A 20,078-nucleotide genomic window follows, 5' to 3' on the forward strand; every position below is an offset into this window, starting at 1 on the left:
AAACTAATTAGTTTTGGAAACTACATTATTAAATAAATTTGCAATTTTAAAAAGGTGACCAGAATAAGTTTTGCGGGGAAAATAACAACGGAAAGGGGGAAACACCACAATGTGTTCTAAACAAATATTTAACAACATTTATAATTAAATTTTGGCATATGTGTACATATGTATTTAGTGTATAATTACAATAATATCCCATCTACCTATTTTTTGTGGTGTATGCTAAATATGAATGAAATATTATATATGAATGGATTAATGAGAGTATTGGAGTAAGTGGTTGCTATGTATGCAGTATATGAAGAAAAACATTGCATATGTGGGTGTGTATTTTGCTTCCAGAGAAAAGAAATTAATGAAAATATTTACCGTTTCGTTTCATTTTTGTTTCTTTGCTTTTACTAGGTTTGTATGCCTTAGCATTTTGTATAATACGTATCTTGGTAACGAAAAAAAAAAGTTCGAGCATTTCATTGTCTTCTTACAGGGTTTTGCAGGTCTTTCGAAGCAAACCGGCATTTTTTTCTATTTTTTTTTTTTCTTAATTTGGGGGGTTTTCATATTTTCTTTTTACATATATGGAGAGAACGTTGGTATATATGGCCAAAAACAAAACAAAAAAAGATGTAAAGAAATTATAGGTATGTATAAAAAGAAAATTATAGTTATAAATATAAAATTATAAAAAAAGAACAACAAAATAAATATATATATAGATGATTTATATATACGAACTTTAAATAAGAAAAAGAATAAATACAGTATGTTTTGTTTTGGAAAAACTTGCTTGTTGCTGGCATCTGACTTTCATCTGTTATCGTGGTGGTGCAAATCCAATCCTTATTTTTCCGTATGTTTCTTAGGGCTACATCCACCTTGCCAGTGGTGTAAAGAATTTATCTGTTTGTTTTCCTTTAGGAGTTGAATTGGTTGATTTTTTTATTTTTCTGCTTTTTTTTTTTTTTGTAATGTTCCTCATTATTGTGAATAGTAATTGGTAATTGGATATTGCTAGTGTTTCTTGTATTGTTTTTCATTCCATTCTTTTCTAGTTAAAACTCTCCATCCCTGGGTATTTCTTGTTTTACTTGGAGATGGTGAATTTGATTGCTTTGTTTGTTCTATTTGGGATAAATGATCGGCATAGGCACGTTAACAATTGGCCCTATACAGAGCTGTCCCTGTCCAGGAGCCGATCACCTAAAGCGAGGTAGCATTTGGAACATAGGATTTCCGGTTGGCAACATTACACCCATGCCAGGCATGCCCATGGCCGTTGGTACTCCTGGTACGCCAGGTACTCCCGGTACACCTGGTACCCCTGCTGTGACAGGTATTGCTTGAATGAGGCCTAGAAAACAGACCCCCCAAAAAAAGAAAATTCATTATTCAATTCAGGCGTTAAAAGCTTAATGATTTTACATACCCGCTGGCATACCCGGCAAACCGCCGTGGCCACGTAGTAAATTACCACCAATCAGTGCTGCATGCGGCCCGGCTGCTGCTAATGCCATTGAGGGATGTCTTAACATTGGTTGTACCAATTGCATTTGTCCTGGTAACGGCAGCTATCATTTGTTTGTTGTACGCAATATTAGGAAAGCAAAAGGCGGAGAAATAAAGAGAATACAAATATTTTGCAGGAATTAATTAAAAACGCACAAAAAGTAACAAACTAAATTATAATTTCGTAAATGCAGCAAATAGTGAGGAGGAACCCACACACAGACACAAGTTGATGATGAGGGCCATCAAATATTATTATTAATGTAAATATATATATTTGTATAGTTTAATATAAAATGTACACAAATTAAAAAAAAAGTAAAAAAAAAAACAGAAAAATAATTGTAATAAATACTAAGTTATTGTTTTTTTTTTTTTTGTTTTGCCTTTAGAACGGTACTTGATTTGAGTTTTGTTTTTTTTTTTTTGTTTTAATTGTCTATTCCAATTGGAAAAGTTATATAGAAAGTTAAAAAAAAAAACAAACATAGGTTATATTTAATTATGATTATATGAAAAATTTTAAAGAATAGAAATTAAAAATAAACAAATGAATATTTCTTGCAAATGTTTCGTTTTCTTTTTCTTTTTCTTTTGCAGGAAGTTGGGATTTTCGTTCATTTACATGACTTGTTGATCGTTGGTGTGGAAAAAAATTGGGAAGCTAGAAAGATAACACATGGACTGAATACATTCAAAGCATTTACTCCATCTTCAGCAAAAAGATAAGAGATCATTAAGAGGTTTCCATACATAGGGGAGAGTTGAGTTTGGTCCCGATCTGTTCAGATTTTCACATACATTAGCAGTAGATTTCAATGTCTATCATTGCCAGTCATGTGTTTCGTCCTCACCATTTGAGGACTATTTGGTGACAAGAAATGCTCTATTTTTGCCAATTCCAACAGGGATAAGGCAACCAAATTCCAATTTTTATACTTCTCTTTCATTTCTGCAAAGGCGACATCACAAGCATATACAATGTGGCGCAAAAGTGATCCTCCTATCAAAAGATGCTATAAATTATATAATTGTCTTAATTACAGGCAAAAAACATCGGAAGTTTACTTTGCGCCAACATGTACATGCATATGTACTTGACAGACATTCCGATGTGTTTTTTCGAAGATCCGTTTAAAAGACTATTTAAGTTCCCGTCATAGGAGTTCAACTTTTCACAAATAACTTTTACGACAGGATCGGGCAGGTGATAATGTGGTATTGTTGGTAGATTCTAATGTACATTACGGCAACGGTCTGGGATTGAACTTAATTGCAAGAAAGATGTTTTTTGCCTGTAATTATGACATTAGGGGCCAATCGTAAAATTTATAGCATTTCCTGAATAGGAGGATTACTTTTGCCCCACCTTGTATTTGCCTAGCGAAGATGCTGATGTAAATAACGAATATATATATTTACGAATGAACTCGAGTGGTAAGTTTGATGGTCCCTAAAAGACTTAGTAAGTTCACCGTGATAGGAGTTCAAATATCTTTAACGTCAGGATCGGAAAGGTGTGAGTGAACTTAACTGCAAAAAAGCCGTCATTGAAATACATGATTGCATAAAGCTTTGGTGCGTTCCAGGACATATCGACATAGTGGGGAGTGAGGTGAGGCCGAGGTTTACAGTCAATTGATCTACCGATTGATGGGACAGTTCAAGTGCCAATAAGCTACTATGTCAGCTATTTCAAAGAATATGCTATCGAAGAAGCCGAAAGAAGATGACATTTAGAGACCGGTTGTAGGCCATTTGGCCTGTAATCTCGAGGTCTGATCTAAAAATCGCAATAGACATACTAACTGGCCTTTGCAGTATCACATATCTGTCTTCAAGACTACTGCAGACTGACAACTGTAGACTATGTGAAGTTAAAAAAATACAGGGTGAGATAAAAAAAAACTCCAACAAAGACAAACGCCATAATTTTTACTTTATTAAATGAAAGCCAAAAATGTCGGAAATAGCATGGAATTTTAGAATAAGTTTAGATTTGTTCGAATTGGTCACCTTTGGTCCGAATTTTGGCCTTCAAACGGCCAATGAAACCGTCACACGCTGCCAAATGTTGCTCTGTGGTATTTTGGCCCATTCCCGGCGAAGCGATTGCTTGAGATAATGGACACGTTGGTATTTTTTGTGGCAACCTTGCTTTGCAAAATACTCCAGACACAATAGTCCAACGGATTGGTTTTCGGAGATTTTGGTGGCAATTCTGCGCTGGAAACCATTCTTGAGTGGCGCGTGCTGAGTGCGTTGGGGTTGAGCCCTGTTGGAATGTCCAAGGTCTGCGGCCAAAATGTTTGCATGTCCAAGCCTTTAATACACCCTTTTTTTCGGGATAATATTCGGTATTTATTCTGATGCCATGTTCGATTAATACAAGCGGAGAGCGACCATCGGCTGTTATGGCGGCCCACACCACACCATGGCCGGCGCTTGAGTTCTGGTGGCCAACCGAAGGTGCATATTTTCTGCTGACCTCATTGGCAAGTAAACACGATCCTTTTGTTTGTTTACAAACTGCTGGACAACGAATGTTTTCTCATTGGAAAAACCAAATTCGGTAGTTCACCATATTCGTCAGTTCACCAAGTGAAGCAACTCTTTAGCTCTTTTGAGTCTATTTTCTTTCTGTTGCGGTGTAAGTTCTTTCACTTTTTGGAATTTCAATGGCTTTACCCCGACCTCATTTTTCAATATTTGCCGAATGGAACATTGTAATATGTTCAGCTCACAAGCCATTTATTTTCTTTTCGAACCATTTCTGCTGATGTTGCTGATTTCTTCCGTTCACTTCCACTTCCTTGACGTAATAATAATAATTAAGCCGCAATATAGGTAGCATTACAGAACCCTTGACTTCATATTTCGCCACTCAAGCGGCCTTCAAAGCCCTCAAACCATGTAGCCTAAACTCTAGGCCGAATTATGATTTATTGGACACCTGGTCATAGTTAAGATTACAAAAAAAATGTACCTCGGAATGGCTCTCGACCTCGTATTCTATTTATACAGAACCGTTCTAAATACATTCTAGAACATGTTCAGTCCATGTGTTAAAAGCATTATATAATTTCAGAAATTCAACTGATTCGAAAAGAAAAACAAATAGCAATAAGGAAAACATGAAATTGCATAACAATAAATGGAAGACTGTTGAATGTTTTCTTTTCATTTTACCGTAAAAAAATTTAATTTCCTTTTTATAATTTTTTTTTTTTTTTTTTTTTTTTTTTTGAATATTTTTAAATTAATTTCAAATATAAAATAAAAATTGCTTCGTAGGAAAACGCTGTACTTACTATTTGTCGTTTTTAATAAGTAATTAAAAGCGTCACCTAATGTGATATGGGAAACCGGTGATGCTGAGTGATAGGGTGGTGGGTGGTGTTAGTGTATCAGATCAAGGGAAAGCAGGAATGTATGATATTTTTTTTATCAAATTAAGAGAAACATTGTACTCACGTCATCTATGTAATTGGTCATTTGAAATAAAATTTAGTTTGTTTTTTATTTCATTTGATATTCGCATAAAGTGTTACGACAAATTGATGGGAATGAATGAAATGGAGTGGGGCATATTAGGGGTTTTAGTAATAGAGTAAATGAACAAACACAATTGTATACTAACCGGTTAATATGTTGTAAGAGACTGGCTGTTTCTTTTCTTTTTCTTCAAATAATACAAATACGGATACAGGGATTTAAGTGAGAATTAATAGTTATATTTATTCTCCGAAGATAGTATCACATTGTGGTATGGATTAAAACAAAATGACAGACAACTTGAATTTAGGTTGCCAAGAGCTATAAATACAAAGGACGAGTAGTCTCGGGATCAAATTAAGACGTTTTGGTTATTCAAAATTTTGACCCTTTGTGGGGGAGGTACCAGAAGGAATGGTCCGACCACTACCATCTTTATAACAGATCTTGTGTTGATAGAAATATTGAGATGTTGAATCGGATGTTAATTTCGCATTTTATGAGCTTCATGGATATTCAAAATGTTGACCCTTTGTGTGGGAGGTACCAGAAGGAGTAGACCGATATATTCCATCTTCACACCAGACCTTGGGCTAATAAAAATATTGAGCTGTGTGTAATTTGAAGGCAATCGGACTCTTACATCTCATATTATAAGAGTAATAATTATTCAAAATTTTGACAAATTGTGGGGGAGGTACTTGCTGGAGTGGTGCGATATTGTCCATTTTCACACCTGACCTAGAACTGATGCAAATATTAGTATATGCAAAGTTTGAGCAAAATCGGATTGTCCTTTGAAAAATTCGACCTTTAGTGGGGGAGGTACCAGAATGAGTGGACCGATATTGCCCATCTCCGAACTCGATCTAAGTTAGACAATAATATTACGATGTACAAAGTTTGAGCGAAATCGGATACTCCCTTTGAGAGTTATCGTGCGTACCAGCCAGACGGACGGACATCGATAGATCCACTCCAAATGTCGTGAAACGGATTTGGTCCATAGAGACCTAGGGTCTAAAACCGTTACTTCAATGAGGCACATTTTGGCCGTATCAAATGATATATACCCTCCTCTCTAGCCATATGGCTGAGGGTAGAAATAATAGGAATACGGTCCTAAATTGTCCTTCCAGCAGCCATGGTGAATCTTTGATAAGCTATGCAATCCCAGTGTAGTTCGACAATACCAATTTTTCTTCATGAGAAGTGCAGATTACCGATTCAAAATTAATGAAGGGCAAGAATATTTTTCCCGCGAAGGTGTTACCAGGCATCATCTAACCCATCACACGGGGTATAAAAGCACCCTGCCCAAGCGTAACATGCCTACCACTCACGTCTGAATATGTATCGTCTCGGAGTCCCCCACCACTATTGCAAATGATGAACTTCGGCAGCCTAGATAATCTAAAGAAGTTTTGGTTCAACAACATTCAGGATGGCGAAATCATCAAAATAAGTGATAAGTTTTTGCCACTATTTCAAATCTGACGCAGAGTAGCTAAATAAAACCCTAGATTTGGCTTACGACAATGATCTGCCTCCTCAGACTATTCTCTCATCACGACCTTCTGACTCTTAGTCTGCGGGAGTCAGACTCAGACTCAGACCCAAAACTGCATCTATAAGAGAGTGTCTGTTGGAAATAGGCCACCTCGTGTATCTAATCAATCAGGCTAATGACGTTGAAACGATGAACTCCTTTGCCTTAATTATCACTATTGGTGGGTGAAAGATAGAAACTCTAAAATTTTTATCGCAATTCTCATGGATTGGCGGATGTAGTCATTAGAAAGTAAAATTTTGCTTTTCCATGTCGTGTCCATAGAATTTGTGATTTTATCACTGCCTCCTATATTCCTCACTAAATTGCTTTGCTTCCCTTTCTTTCTTCTATCAGGATTCCACATCTTTTTCTTTGGGTTTTTTAAAATTCGGCTCCGTTCTCTATTCTACATATGGACTATGGGCTCACCGCAGTGTCAGTTTTGTGTCTGGCATTTTCATCTCAAACCACAACCACTTATACCCGATATCCATATTTGAATTACAGTTATGTTGCACTACGAGATTGGAAGGATAGTTGGGGTTAAGCAATTGTCACATGAAATGAAGGATAGGCGATAAAATGCGTGATGTTGGGAGAAAGATAGTGAGATTTTTTTATTGTAATTTTCGTATAACCTTTTTTGTTTTGCGGACAAAACTTAGCAGCGTGATGCGCGGAAAATATATATTTTTTTTTGGAAGATTCTTCTAATTTTTTGTTTGTTTCCGTTTTTTTTTATAAGCATTTGCAAGTACAAGTACCTTTCAAAACATCTAAATAATAATAATAATTATAACTGTAAAAATAGATAAACAATATTTAAAATTGTGGAAAAAATAATAATAATAAAGAAAATGCAATTCGATATAGTATTACTCTAAAACTGCCCCATATACAAAATAGAACGTTAAATAGTAGTGGTAACTAGTAGCAGTTAAAGTTGTAGTAGTAGTTTCATTTGTTGTTGTTGTTTTTTTTTAATGTGATATGGTGGTATGTGTTGTATGCAAAATAATTTCTTATTGTTTTTCTTTTTTTTTTTTTTCTTGTTTGGCTTAAGTTTTACAATTTACAAAAACATTTAGATAGTTTATAAGACATTTCAATCCATCAATCAATCATTTAAATTCAGTCAATCAATCAACCAACTCAGAGCAACCATTACGACAAATCAATATTAAAGATAAAATTGAAAATAGTTTTGCATTTGTACTTACTTTGGCGACTAATGAACACAAACATGAAATTGATTTGATTTTTTTGGTCAGTGTACTCTTCTCATGTGTTAATTTCTTAACTTATAGTATATAATTGTTTTGTTAAATAATTAAAAATTCACTACTATGGTAATGGAAATAGTAATCACTTACTGTTTGTGGTCATTTTTGGTTTGGAACTTTTTCTTTTTGTTTAGTACCAAGCAATGATTTCAGTTGTACTAAAAATATGGACTCTTTTTTGTCGAGCATGAGATATTTTCTTATACAAAAAAAGATGACAGTTTTCGAAAGAGCCCTGTCTTATAATACGAATGTGTGAAATATGTTTTAAAAGAACTCACTGTTTTTTTGTCTCCCTTTCTTTTTCACTTTCTCTTTCATTCCCTCTTTCTCTCTCTTATACTCTGCAAGTGTTACCAATTATTACGAAAAAAGTACAAATAAATTTGATTACTTGTTGATTTCACACACAAAGTAAGAGTAGTAGTATACATATTGAAAAACTACGTACATACATAAGAAATGTCTAAAACGGACTAACCTGTCGTGTTTGTGTTTCTTTTGGTCGTTACCTAAAGCTTACTCTGTTGTCGTATACGAAGAAAATACTCTCTCTCTCTCTCCATCTTATTTGAAGAAAAAGTTAAGAAACGTTATAACATTGTATATGTGAAAAACACCGAGTTATTGTAGTCGTATTTTCATTAATAATATAATATGATTTCTCTACCCAATCCTATTGGCCCTTTCGGCATTTAAACCCCTGGACAATGAATTATCGGGCCTATAAAGAAGATTGTAGAAGTCCTTCAAGTACATAGCTTCGTGTGCATTATGTTTCCATCAGGGTCTACAAAATATAATCAGGGTCTACAAAATATAATTTTTTTCTGATTTATAGTTATTTTATTCGATTTTTTTTTAAATTATTTCAAATATAAGTTTGATAAAATTGAGCAAAGACCTCGAGCTCAATTTTATTAAACTTACATTTGGAATAACTTTTTATACCCTACACCACAAGGTGGTCAGGGTATTAAGTCTTTGTGCATTTGTTTGTAACCTAGAAAAGGAAACGAGATAGACCCATAGTTCTTTTTGATGATCTGCATAGAATCACATTCTGAGTCAATTTATGCATGTCCGTCCGTCCATCTGTCCATGTGTTTTTGTAAAAAAAGTACAGGCCGCATTTATTGCCCGATCCACATGAAATTTTGCACAAATCATTTGTTGGGGCCAAGGACGATCCCTATTGAAATTGGAGATAATCGGTAAAAATTTAGATATAGCTCCCGTATATATCTTCGTCCGATTTGCCTCTTATTGTGCACCAAACGTGTAATATCAGCCCAGCTAGTATGGAATTTTGCACATACTACCAAATTAGGCCTGAAAATATGTATGCCAAATTTGATCGAAATCGGTTCAGATATAGATATAGCTCCCATATATATTGTTCATCCGATTTGTTATTTTAGTCCTTCGCAGCCGTAATATACACTCTGTAACAACAATATTCGGGGAAATATATCCAATGCAGCTCAGAAATACATTCGCTAAATTGTATCGAGATCGGTTCGGATTTGGATATATCTCTCATATATAACTTCGTCCTTTTATTCTGCACCAAACGTCTAATATTTTCCCAAATGGGATGAAATTTGGCACTTACAATTGAGTCTAGAAGCTATTATGTCAAATTTGGTGAAGATCGGTTCAAATATAGCTATAGCTCCCATATATATTGTTCATCCGATTTGTTATATTTGTTACCCACAGCCGTAATATCCACCCCGTAACAACGATCTTTAGGGAAATATATAAAATACAGCTCTCCTAAATTAGCCAAGTGGTGTAGGGTATCATAAAGTCGGCCCCGCCCGACTTTAAGACTTGTTTTACTGGTTTCTTTTTGAAAATCGAGTGTAGCGTATGTTTGGCTATGTGAAACCAAATACCGCAAACATCCTTTTCTTCAATATTTGTGAACAAAAATTCATTAAACATAGCCCGATTATGCACTGAGTGGTAGAAGAGAAGAATTTTCGAAGAAAAATTGCCAAAATTATGCCTCTGGACCCAAATTCAGCTGCAATGGATGGGGGTGGACTCCGAGGATGGCATTCGTACTGTAATTTGGCCCCTTGTGGCGGTTAGCGTTATCAGAAGGAGTGAGTCGAAACAAGTTAAAAAGCAGCAAAGTTCCGGCCCGAACTTTTTTTACCCACTACCATTCGGAAAAAACATGACCAATTAAAAAAAAATCCGTCGAAAAATGCCGCTCAAATAAAAACCGTTATATAGGGACTATACGAAGACGTTTTACTGGATAAATAATTTTTAAATTCGAAACAAATCCGGTGAATAATGCCATTAACCTCAGCAAAATAGCGAATAAAATGAGGACCGTTGAGACGTGGACCCGCATAGAGAAATTTTCTCTCATAGGTTATAGTATCCATTACGAACTTCAAATTCGAAATTTGACGCGATTCCGGTGAATAATGTCACGAAAATCCTGGATATACCCAATATCTCTGGGTATCGTTATATGGATGCTATACTAAAACGTAGACCAATATAGACAATTCTCTTCCAGGGGGTAAAGTACTCAGAAGGAAATCCTTGTGTAGATTTTAAGCCAATTCGATTAAAAAATGTGGCTAAATCATCAAATTACCGAATGCCGGGTGGGGGTTGGCACCATTGTATGGTGGCTATACGATAACGTGACCTATACAGACAGCTCTCTTTCAGGCGGTAAAGTGCTCACAGAGAACTCCTTGTGTAGAATTTCAGACAATGCCATTGAAAAATATGTGACTACAATCATCATAATAAAAAATGTCGGGAGGTACAGTTATATGGAGGAAACACGATATAATGGACCTATATAGACAATTCTCCTTCTGGGAGTAAAGTAGTCACCGATCTCGTGTTAATTGTACACCAAATGGCCAATATAAGTCCAAATAACTGAATTTTAGCACATCCAGCAGAATTCAGTCTGGAAGCAATATGAGTCCAAATAACTGAATTTTAGCACATCCAGCAGAATTCAGTCTAGAAGCAAGTACATCAAATTTGTTGAAAATCGGTTGAGATATAGCTCCATCAGATTTGGGGCTTAAGTCCCCCAGATTCGTAACATGCATTCAACAATAATGATATTTGGTACCAGATATCTTATAGAGCTCGAAAATACCTTTGCCAAATTTTATCGAGATCGGCTAAGATTTGGATATAGCTCCCATATATCCTTAATCCGAGTTCAGGTTTACTGTGCAAATAAGGGCTAATATCGGCCTAAATGGAGTGAATTTCGGGACGTACGTTTTCATTTGGCTCCGATATATATTTCTTAATATAATCCATCTGGAAGTGGCTCCATGGCAATTTGGTATAAAAGATAAAAATGTCTCCGTCAAATTTAGTGAAAATCGATTCAGAATTGGATATGCCTCCCATATATGAGTTCCCACTGAAACCAAAGTATAACTGCTCTAAAGTCAAACGTTGATAAGTGGTATGATCTACTTCAAATAAATTCTTTTGTTACGGGAGCTCTACTAAATATGCATAGTTGTGTAGGGTATAATGTAGTCGGCCCCGTCCGACTTTTGACTTTTCCTAACTGGGTTTTTTATTCTCAATGCGTAAGTAATGGACTACCATTTATTTCACTGTGGAAGGGTAAGCATAATGGGTCACAAAAGCTTTGGCAACTACGCGCCTCGGAACTTAAGCTAATCTATCAAGGTTAGTATGTGTGGTATTTTCAGAATTATATCCTTGTCCCACACCCTTAGATGAACGATGAAAATAAAAATTCTGCTAATGGTTGTCCATGTCGTTCTAATTTGGGAACTTAATCATATTTAGAACTGTTAGATCGAGAAATCATTATTTACAACAAAACGGTAACAAATATAAATGATTTTGAATAATATTTTCTTAATTTTTTGAGATCGAATTGTCATTTTGGAATAACATTTTCCTTCTTTTTCTTCTTCTCATAGAGATCCACTGCATGGATAGTGAATGTTATTATTCGTTGAAATAGACACGAGATGGAGAGAGAGATATATTTGAAAAATATAACGCGCGCTTTTTAAAAACCTCTTTGTTTACTTTTTTGTTATTAATCATTTTCAGACAATTGTTTTAGCGACACAACAAAAAGAGAGAAAATCTGTTTCATATAAAAAAAATACAAGGTATGTAGAGAGATTCTTTTTTTTTGGTTTTGTTTTTGTGGTTTAAACCGAACTTACCATGCCAACTGTTGCAGCAGTGGGTGGACGAACAACAGATGCTGCCGCAACCGAAGCGGCTGCTGCCTGAGCCTGAGCCTGCTGCTGGGCCTGTTGTATTCGTTGGATCATAACGGCACGGTTGATATCTTCCAACTGTTTTTGCTGGTGTTGCTGTTGGGCCTGTTGTATTTGTTGTATCATAACGGCACGATTGAGATCTTCGAGTTGCTTTTGCTGATGCGCCTGCTGGGCGGCCTGGGCTGCATGGGCATGGGCTACTTGGGCCTGAGTTGCCACCGCAACCATTGTTGCAGCCTTCACAAGAGTTCGAATGCAAGGCAATTCAATTCATTTCGATTTGTTTCGTTTCGTTTTGTTCGGTACGTGTTTGGCCCCCGGGGTGTTAAAGTCAATATATGCAATTCATTTCGTTTTTTTCAATTTTCAATTTCAAATACAATACGAGGGTAAACGATAAAAAAAGACAAGAGAAGAGAAAGAAGATAAAAAATCGTTTAATTATATGCTGTTTCGAATGTTTCTGTTTCTATGCAATGAATATTAACAATTGATTTGTTTGAATATTTTGTAAAAAAAAAAAACAAGAACGCGCTGTTATCGGTTTTATGTTAAGGATTTATCGATCTAACAGTCTAAACAATGGTGGGTATTTTTTATTAATTACAAAATTGAGAAAAAAAACTCTGTAGATATTCATTCATATTTTAAGATATGAGGATGAATGGTAACATCATTGAGGTTATGTTATAGCATTTGCTGAGTTTATATTTTTTTTTACTTTTTTTAGTCCTTTTTTTCAGTAGAATATCCCATGTGATGATAAGAATCGCGAACTGGACAATTCATATTATTTTTAATTAGCCAGTTTGATGTTTGACAATTTTGGGGTTATGTCCATAGAATTGTGGGCACAGTTTAACAGTTCAAGCGATTGTAATCACCTCGGGTGTAAACGTATATTTTTAAATACCATAACTCAATTTGCGAAAAAGAAACATGGCTTTTGTTTAGGTTTTTTAGTACGGTTTGACTTTTATTGTTGTTTTTTTTTTATTTTGTATTACTTTTGTTTCCATATAAGTTATTTGCTGTTGTTGTTGGTAATAATTTAAATCTCAAAGTTCTTAATTTCTTTTTTTTTTTTTGTTTTTCTATGTTCACAATAAAAATTTGCCTTTTTTTGTAAAATATAAAAAATACACACACACATATTTCAATTATAATAGCTTGTTTGCTGTTATGTATTTAAGATAAAAAAGAATTAATTATTTATATATAAAAATAAATGTAACTGATTTGAAAAAAAAAAAACAGGAAAGGGAAAAGGTCTTTGTTAATTATTTGAGTCGGCAAAATTTCAAAACTACAACAATATTATAGCTATTACTATTAGATCTTAAATAACAAACAGAAAAACTGTATTTATTAGTTTTGGAAAGAAAGAAAGGAAAATTTAAAAAAAGTTAAGTCTGCTGCTGCTAGCTGTGTATTTACATCCATTGAAAATGAATGAATATTCTGAATGTTTGAAATAATTATTATAAATTATTTTCTTGTTAATATTTTAAATGCCTGCCATGAACTTCTTTGTAACATAATTCTTTCGATTAGGATATTATCTCTAGAATTCGTAGTTTATTGGAAAAGGATGTTTTGAAGGATTTTTTTTTTACATATTTCAAATAATCTGATTTAAAAAAAGCAAGACAATGAATTTCTTGAAGAGATCAGATATGAGCAAAACAATATAAATGTTGCTAAATTCGGACGTATTAAATATTATCGTGAAGGAATAATGAATCAAAGTTTGAAATACCAAAAGATACAAGACAAATCTTGAATGTTTTCCTGAAAAAACCAGTCCTAAATCCTAATCCCTAAGATTAAAAGTTTTAAAATATATGAATGCTATGGATCTGTGTCAATTATTTTTGGTAGTGAAGTTTTCCAACTATCCACAAAACATGTGGACAAATAAGTGCAACTTTAAATAGATTCGAGGTTCCGAAACAATTGGCCAATATTGACTAATTTGTATCTGACCTAAGACTGTTAAAAATATTACAACGTGCCAGATTTGGACTTTATCGTCTGCTTTCATATGTGCAAAAATTTTGGAAAATGTGGAAATATGCGTGAGGTAACAGATATAGAGGTATAATATTCCATTTTCATACTTCATTTAATACAGATAAAAATATTGTTGGTATTTGCAATATTTGAAGGAAATCGAAGATTTATATCCAGTTTAATGCGAAATCTTAAATTCCGATAAATTTCATATTCATATCAGATTTCTGTTTAAGAAAAAAAATTCGATATAGCAAGTTGTAAAGAAAAGTTTCGCAAGTTATGACAGATATAAGTATTAGAAATTGTGACCCTTTGTGGGTGAGGTACCAGAAGGGGTTGGGATCTTACGTTAGCAAAAATATTTGGAAATGTGAAATATGAAGAGAGTTGTTTGAGCGTTTTGTTTTTCCAAATATTGAACCCTAAGTGGGAAAGGTACCAGAAGAAATGGTGCGATCTTGTGTTGATGGAAATATTGATATGCATTAATTATGAATAGAATTAGAATAGAATCGATGTTATTTTCGAGTTATTTTGACAATTTGTGGGGAAGGTACCAGAAGAACTGGTCTGATCTCTAATATCTTGTGTCGATGAAAATATTGAGATGTACCAAGTCTCAATGGAATCGGATGTTGTTTCGTGTTTTATGAGCTTCATGAATATTCAAAATTTTGATCCTTGGTTGGGGAGGTACCAGAAGGAGTTGATCGATATATATATCGATACATGGGAGCTTTAGCTATATTTGAACCGATTTTCATCAAATTTAAATTACTTATTTCTATACTAAATTCAGTCGGAAGCGCCAAAATTCACCGATTATCGATACAAAATCTTACTAAATCCAATAAATATTTCAAATTCTGATTGCTTAAGCACTCCAGAAGACTCCCCATTACATGCAGTTCATATGATCATCTCCTTCACTTGAAAGTCTTTGGAGGGAAATATAAACATTCAAAAATGTTGACTAAACACTTCATTTTGATTTCCGATTTGATTGATCCTCTTCAATAAACTACGAATTCAAGAAAACCTAACCTAATCGTCTACTTTCTTATACGAAATAAAAGGGAAAAAAGTTATTAACACAAATTAAAGCTTGTGATGTTAATTTGAAAAGGGGAAAGGATAAAAATTATTTAGAATGAATAATTGAAATGTACAATTGTCGATTTGTCTTTATAAAATACGGATCTAACATTGAAAGTTGTCTAACATGACGTTGGAATATGTCTCTTCTATGAATCCATTAATGATTCCCTTTGATATAATTAATAATATTTTCTATTATTAATTTAATATAACATGAATTTTTAATATAATAGAATATAGACAGATTTGACTTCTTTCTATTGATGTTCTCAAGGGTTTTTCTTAGGAAAATCAAAAAGAGAAAAACATGAACCGTGGACCATATCGTGTGGACATTTTTACATTAAATTTTTTTTCGAAATTTCACAGTTCTGTGAAACATAAAATTATTAATTCTTCGATACCACAATAAGGTATATTAGTCCTCTATGAAAAGACTCTAGTTTGAAAAGTTAGGGTCTTACACACACACACACTCAAAACATGTCCCACAAAAAGTATTTCATGATTTCATTTAATTGCATTATTGCCAACCATTTGGGTAATTTCAAAATCTATTTTCAAAAATTTGAGAAGATATATCCCGCGTCATGTTATACAACTCTCGAAATCTAATCTACTATCTTTTGACATTTTGCCGATGCGAATGTGGTCGATGTTAAGAGAGAGAGAAAAAAAAAGAGTGAAATCAAAAACTCGATCCTGTATTAAAATAATATTTTCTTTTTCTTATACGTTTTTACAGTTTGTTCTTAAGTTTTCGATTCAACTGTTTCCTTTTGTTTGTGTCTTTTTTATTAATGTTATTATTTATTGACTATAGTTTTTATATCTATAATAAGAACTCACTTCCTGTGCCTTGGATATGGCCGCTGCTGTTGCGGCAGCTGCTGCGGCTGCATTCGTTGCTGCTGACGATGTGCCAACTGAGGATGTTGTTGTCGTGGTACTGTGGGTGCCGCCGCTACTGCTGCTATATATGGAGGACGGAGCTGTCGTAAAAGACGACGAACTCGATGAATAGCCATGACCACCACTAGCACTGCTACCACTACTACTACTGCTAACTATGCCGCCGCTACTGTTATTGCCACCAGTCACAGTATTGGCTGCTGATGTCGCTGCCGAAGATTTGGATGTGCTTACAGAATTTGCATTGCTACTCTTAAGTCTTTGTATTTTACGTGCCTTTAATTCTTCTAAACTAAGATCTTCAGGTGGATGCATTATTTTTGATGTAACGCCACTGGCGTTTGTAACCACCTGAGTTTTAGCTGGTTCTGAGGTTGTAGTTGCTGTTGTGGTAGGTGGTGCTGCAGCATTGGGATTGTTTGTTGTTGGCGGTGCACTTATGGTGGCATTGCTAAAATGAGAGACAAAAATAAATGGTTTAATTAATAATATAGTCACTTTATGCGATGAATATAATTTATTATTTTTTAGAAGGTAGTTTGATGATCCATATAAAGAAGTTCTTCCTTTTTTATTGGGAAATATGTCATATAACTTTGAATTGACTATGATAAGATCTTCTGGTCTTTACATGGAGACAGTTCATTTATCTTTTAAACATTCGATTATCTATGCGATGTATTTCTGTTACTCAGAGAAGTCTTTCTAGTCTTCTTTATGAAGACAATATAGACTATTTAATATTTTCAAAACCTTATCAAGGGATATATTAGAACACCTTCTAACCTTCTGCAATAAAACCTTTTGGCCTTTCATTTAGGACTTTCTGCTCTCTTATGAAAGACCATCCGATGCTTTCGAAAATACCTTCTAGTTTATTAATGACAAAAAGTTTTGGTGTCTCATGAGTAGACACTTTGGTCTTAGATGGAAGATATTGCAACCCTTTTAGTGGAAAACATTTTTGTGTTCATTAAGAAAACCTACTTGTACTCGAAGAAGGCCTTCAGGACCTCAATGACAGGATTTTAGGGGTCTCCCTTATGGCCTTCTGGTTTAATAAGTGAAGGGTTTTTACCTTTTATTAGGAAACCACTAGTTTTTTACGAAAAGGCCATGGATCCATGAAACCTTCAGGGAAAACGCTTGGATTTTTAAGGAGCCCATCCGTTCCTTTTGAAAATACCTTCTAGTCTCTTCATGACAAACACTTCTGGAGTCTTAGGAGATTGAAGTACCTTCCTTTCTTTTAAGGGGACATAGTTTTTGTCTTCGTTAAGACATCCTACTTGTACTCTATGAAGACTTTAATGCAAGACTTTTTAGTGAACTGCAATATGAAGGGATCGCTTTAGTTTTCTATGAAAATACTTTTGAGCCATGAATAGCGTTTCGGTTCTTTAATCTACTATCTGCTCTCATATGAGACATCCTTTTTATATTCTAAAAGAAGCACAAGTTGCCATATTTCTTGCCATGCACAAAAAGACATGAGATGTTCGTATTAATGGACTTAAATGAAAAAAAGGGTTAGTATCTTCTTTGCGTAGACCTTTAGGTGCTAATGGCTATACCTAACATCTTACATAAGAAAACTAGCTGATCCTTTATAATAAATAAAAGTCTTTGGGACTATATTGAAAGCCACTGTAGAACTCTATTAGTAGGCTTTCTATTCTATAAAAAATCCAGCAATCATTTTGTGAAGAAAGTATTTCTTTCAAAACTGTTCTTACTAAACTGAAAAGAATAATTATTATAAACTGCATTTCATATACAAAATACAATACCTGTATGCAGGGAACGTTGGCTTCTGCTGTGCTGCCGCAAATTGACTGGCTGCATGAGCGGCAGCTGAAGTTGTGGCTGCCATTGCGGCGGGAAATAGAGGTCGTGGCGGCATCATGTGAGGCGGTACCATCGGTATTCCGCCGGGACCCATAAATGGCGGCATTGCCGTCATATGTGGCATCATGCCGTATTGAGCGTACTGATTCATTAAATGTGGGGGCATCATGTTTGGCGGCATCATCATTGGCGGTGCAGCAGCAATGGGATCTTTTAGCAAATAAAAAGAGAGAATATAAAAACATTTCTTAAAATTAGATTTACATAACAAAAAAAAACTTACATTCCACTTTCTTTTTCGCCGCTGGCTCATCATCATCTGAGTCCGATTTACCACCATTCTTTTGTCGTTCATGCTCTCGTAAATCTTCCGGAGGTATACCATCCATGCCGAAAATTTCTATTTCGATGTTGGATCGATTGGGCAATGAGTTTGGCACTTTGTCAACGGTTTCCTTGTGGACCTGCATGCAATGTATTGATAGACCGGGACCCGTGTACAATTTCTTGTGGCATATGTGGCATTTGAAATGTTTTGCCTTCTGATGTTGCACCAAAATTTTTTCATCGTCAAATTCACGATTACAGTACCTAAATACATCCCATTTGAATTAAGGAAAAACCAAGTGGATAGAATTGAGGAGAATAAAGTGTAACATCACATTTGCCCATTTAAGGCAATGACGCCACCATACACGCTAGGAAATTCATGCAAATGCAAAATACCGCGAATGCATGAAGTATACTTTTTCAATGTCTCTCACACACGTAAACACACAGAGATGCCCCCCATGAAGTTTGGAACACACATTAAAAAGGTGGAAAGAACAAGTGTAATGTTCGATTATATAAAATTAAATTCTAAATCTAGCACTATGTATATACACAGCACACTTTTTTCCTTCACAAACATACAAATCTCAAGCAAAACGCCTAAAAAAAAAACTCATCCATTCATTCACACGTCTTAAATTCTAAACATTTTTTTCTGTTTCTTTTAAAAAGGATACCAGCACCAGGGTTTGGAAGCCTTCTTCTTCTTGCGACCCATATTTTATTTAGCGTTATCTATAAAGAGGTCTCCAACAGCGTTTTAATAATTTTCTCCGGATTATTTTAACTTTTCTTCCTATCAGAACGAAAACAACGTTGATTCCGCTTACTTCAATGACCCCGTAAGAAAAAAAAAATACTTGTGTTCCAATCTTTATTCCGATATTCAGCAGCACACAGAAAACAAAATGGCTTACAATAAGGCGCATCACACGGTCGTCAAAACATGACATGATCGCATGACAGAAATTCATTAGCGTATAGCTATTGAAACACAATTGTAGCGTTCGTTCTAACGACGTTCTAAGTAAAATGATGACACGTTTACATCATCGCTTTTAAGTTGGGATATTATTGACAATTACTTGGATTAAACGTCAAATATATTACGAATCTTTGAAAAATGGGAAATTTAGGTGCTGGTGTAAAGTTGGATACAAGGGGTAAACACAAAAAGTGATTTTTTCTGGCATCAGTCATTGGCTATTTTTTAAAAAAGAAAACAAAAGAGTTTTGGTTGTCTTATAGTGAGAACACATAGAACAAGTTTTTTGCTGGCTTAAAGGTGAAAAAACATGAAACGCTTTTTGGCTGACTCATGTCATCGGCTGACTTCTTCGTAAAAGAACAAAGGAGTTTTAGGTTGGCTTAGTTCAATTCCCGCCTGTAATATATACTTGCTCACCCTAGGCTCCTTTGTTCTTTTGCGAGGAAGCCTGCCGTTAACTAGTAAAAACTTGTTCTATATAATCTCAGCTTTATTTAAATCTCGATCTCGATTAGTTATGTCTTGACATACAAGGTTCTTAGGCTGGAAATACATAAAGCGCATATTTGGCTGGCTTAAGTCATCGGCTGGCTTCTTCGTAAATGAACAAAGGAGTTTTAGGTTGACCTAGTTCGATTTTGGCCCTAGGCTCCTTTGTTCATTTCCGAAGAAACCAGCCGATGACTTAAGCCAGCCAAATAAGCGCTTTATGTATTCCCAGCTTTACAACGGATTTTAGGTCATTTAAAAATGGTCATAAGCTGATG

The 20,078-nt window shown here is 34.8% G+C and overlaps 1 protein-coding gene across 2 annotated transcripts; it reads right to left on the reverse strand.

The window, feature by feature from the left end:
- Positions 1-471: 471 nt before the first annotated feature.
- On the reverse strand, positions 472-19,222 carry LOC101890042 (BUB3-interacting and GLEBS motif-containing protein ZNF207). Of its 2 annotated transcripts, XM_005184503.4 has the most exons (7): positions 19,001-19,222; positions 18,274-18,581; positions 17,933-18,200; positions 16,080-16,593; positions 12,057-12,353; positions 1,430-1,571; positions 472-1,354 (listed from the first exon to the last, which is right to left on the reverse strand). In XM_005184503.4, the coding sequence occupies exons 1-7, from the start codon at positions 19,039-19,041 to the stop codon at positions 1,200-1,202; spliced, it is 1,725 nt and encodes a 574-aa protein (XP_005184560.1). In that variant the 5' UTR covers positions 19,042-19,222; the 3' UTR covers positions 472-1,199. The 2 variants fall into 2 exon arrangements, with proteins under 2 accessions (XP_005184560.1, XP_011292926.1); XM_011294624.3 differs by lacking the exons at positions 472-1,354; positions 1,430-1,571; positions 12,057-12,353 and having other exon boundaries at positions 13,061-16,593; positions 19,001-19,219.
- Between the last annotated feature and the right edge of the window lie 856 nt (positions 19,223-20,078).

The sequence above is a fragment of the Musca domestica genome, unplaced genomic scaffold (assembly GCF_030504385.1).
Source record: "Musca domestica strain aabys unplaced genomic scaffold, Musca_domestica.polishedcontigs.V.1.1 3, whole genome shotgun sequence".
NCBI classification, from domain to species: domain Eukaryota; kingdom Metazoa; phylum Arthropoda; class Insecta; order Diptera; family Muscidae; genus Musca; species Musca domestica.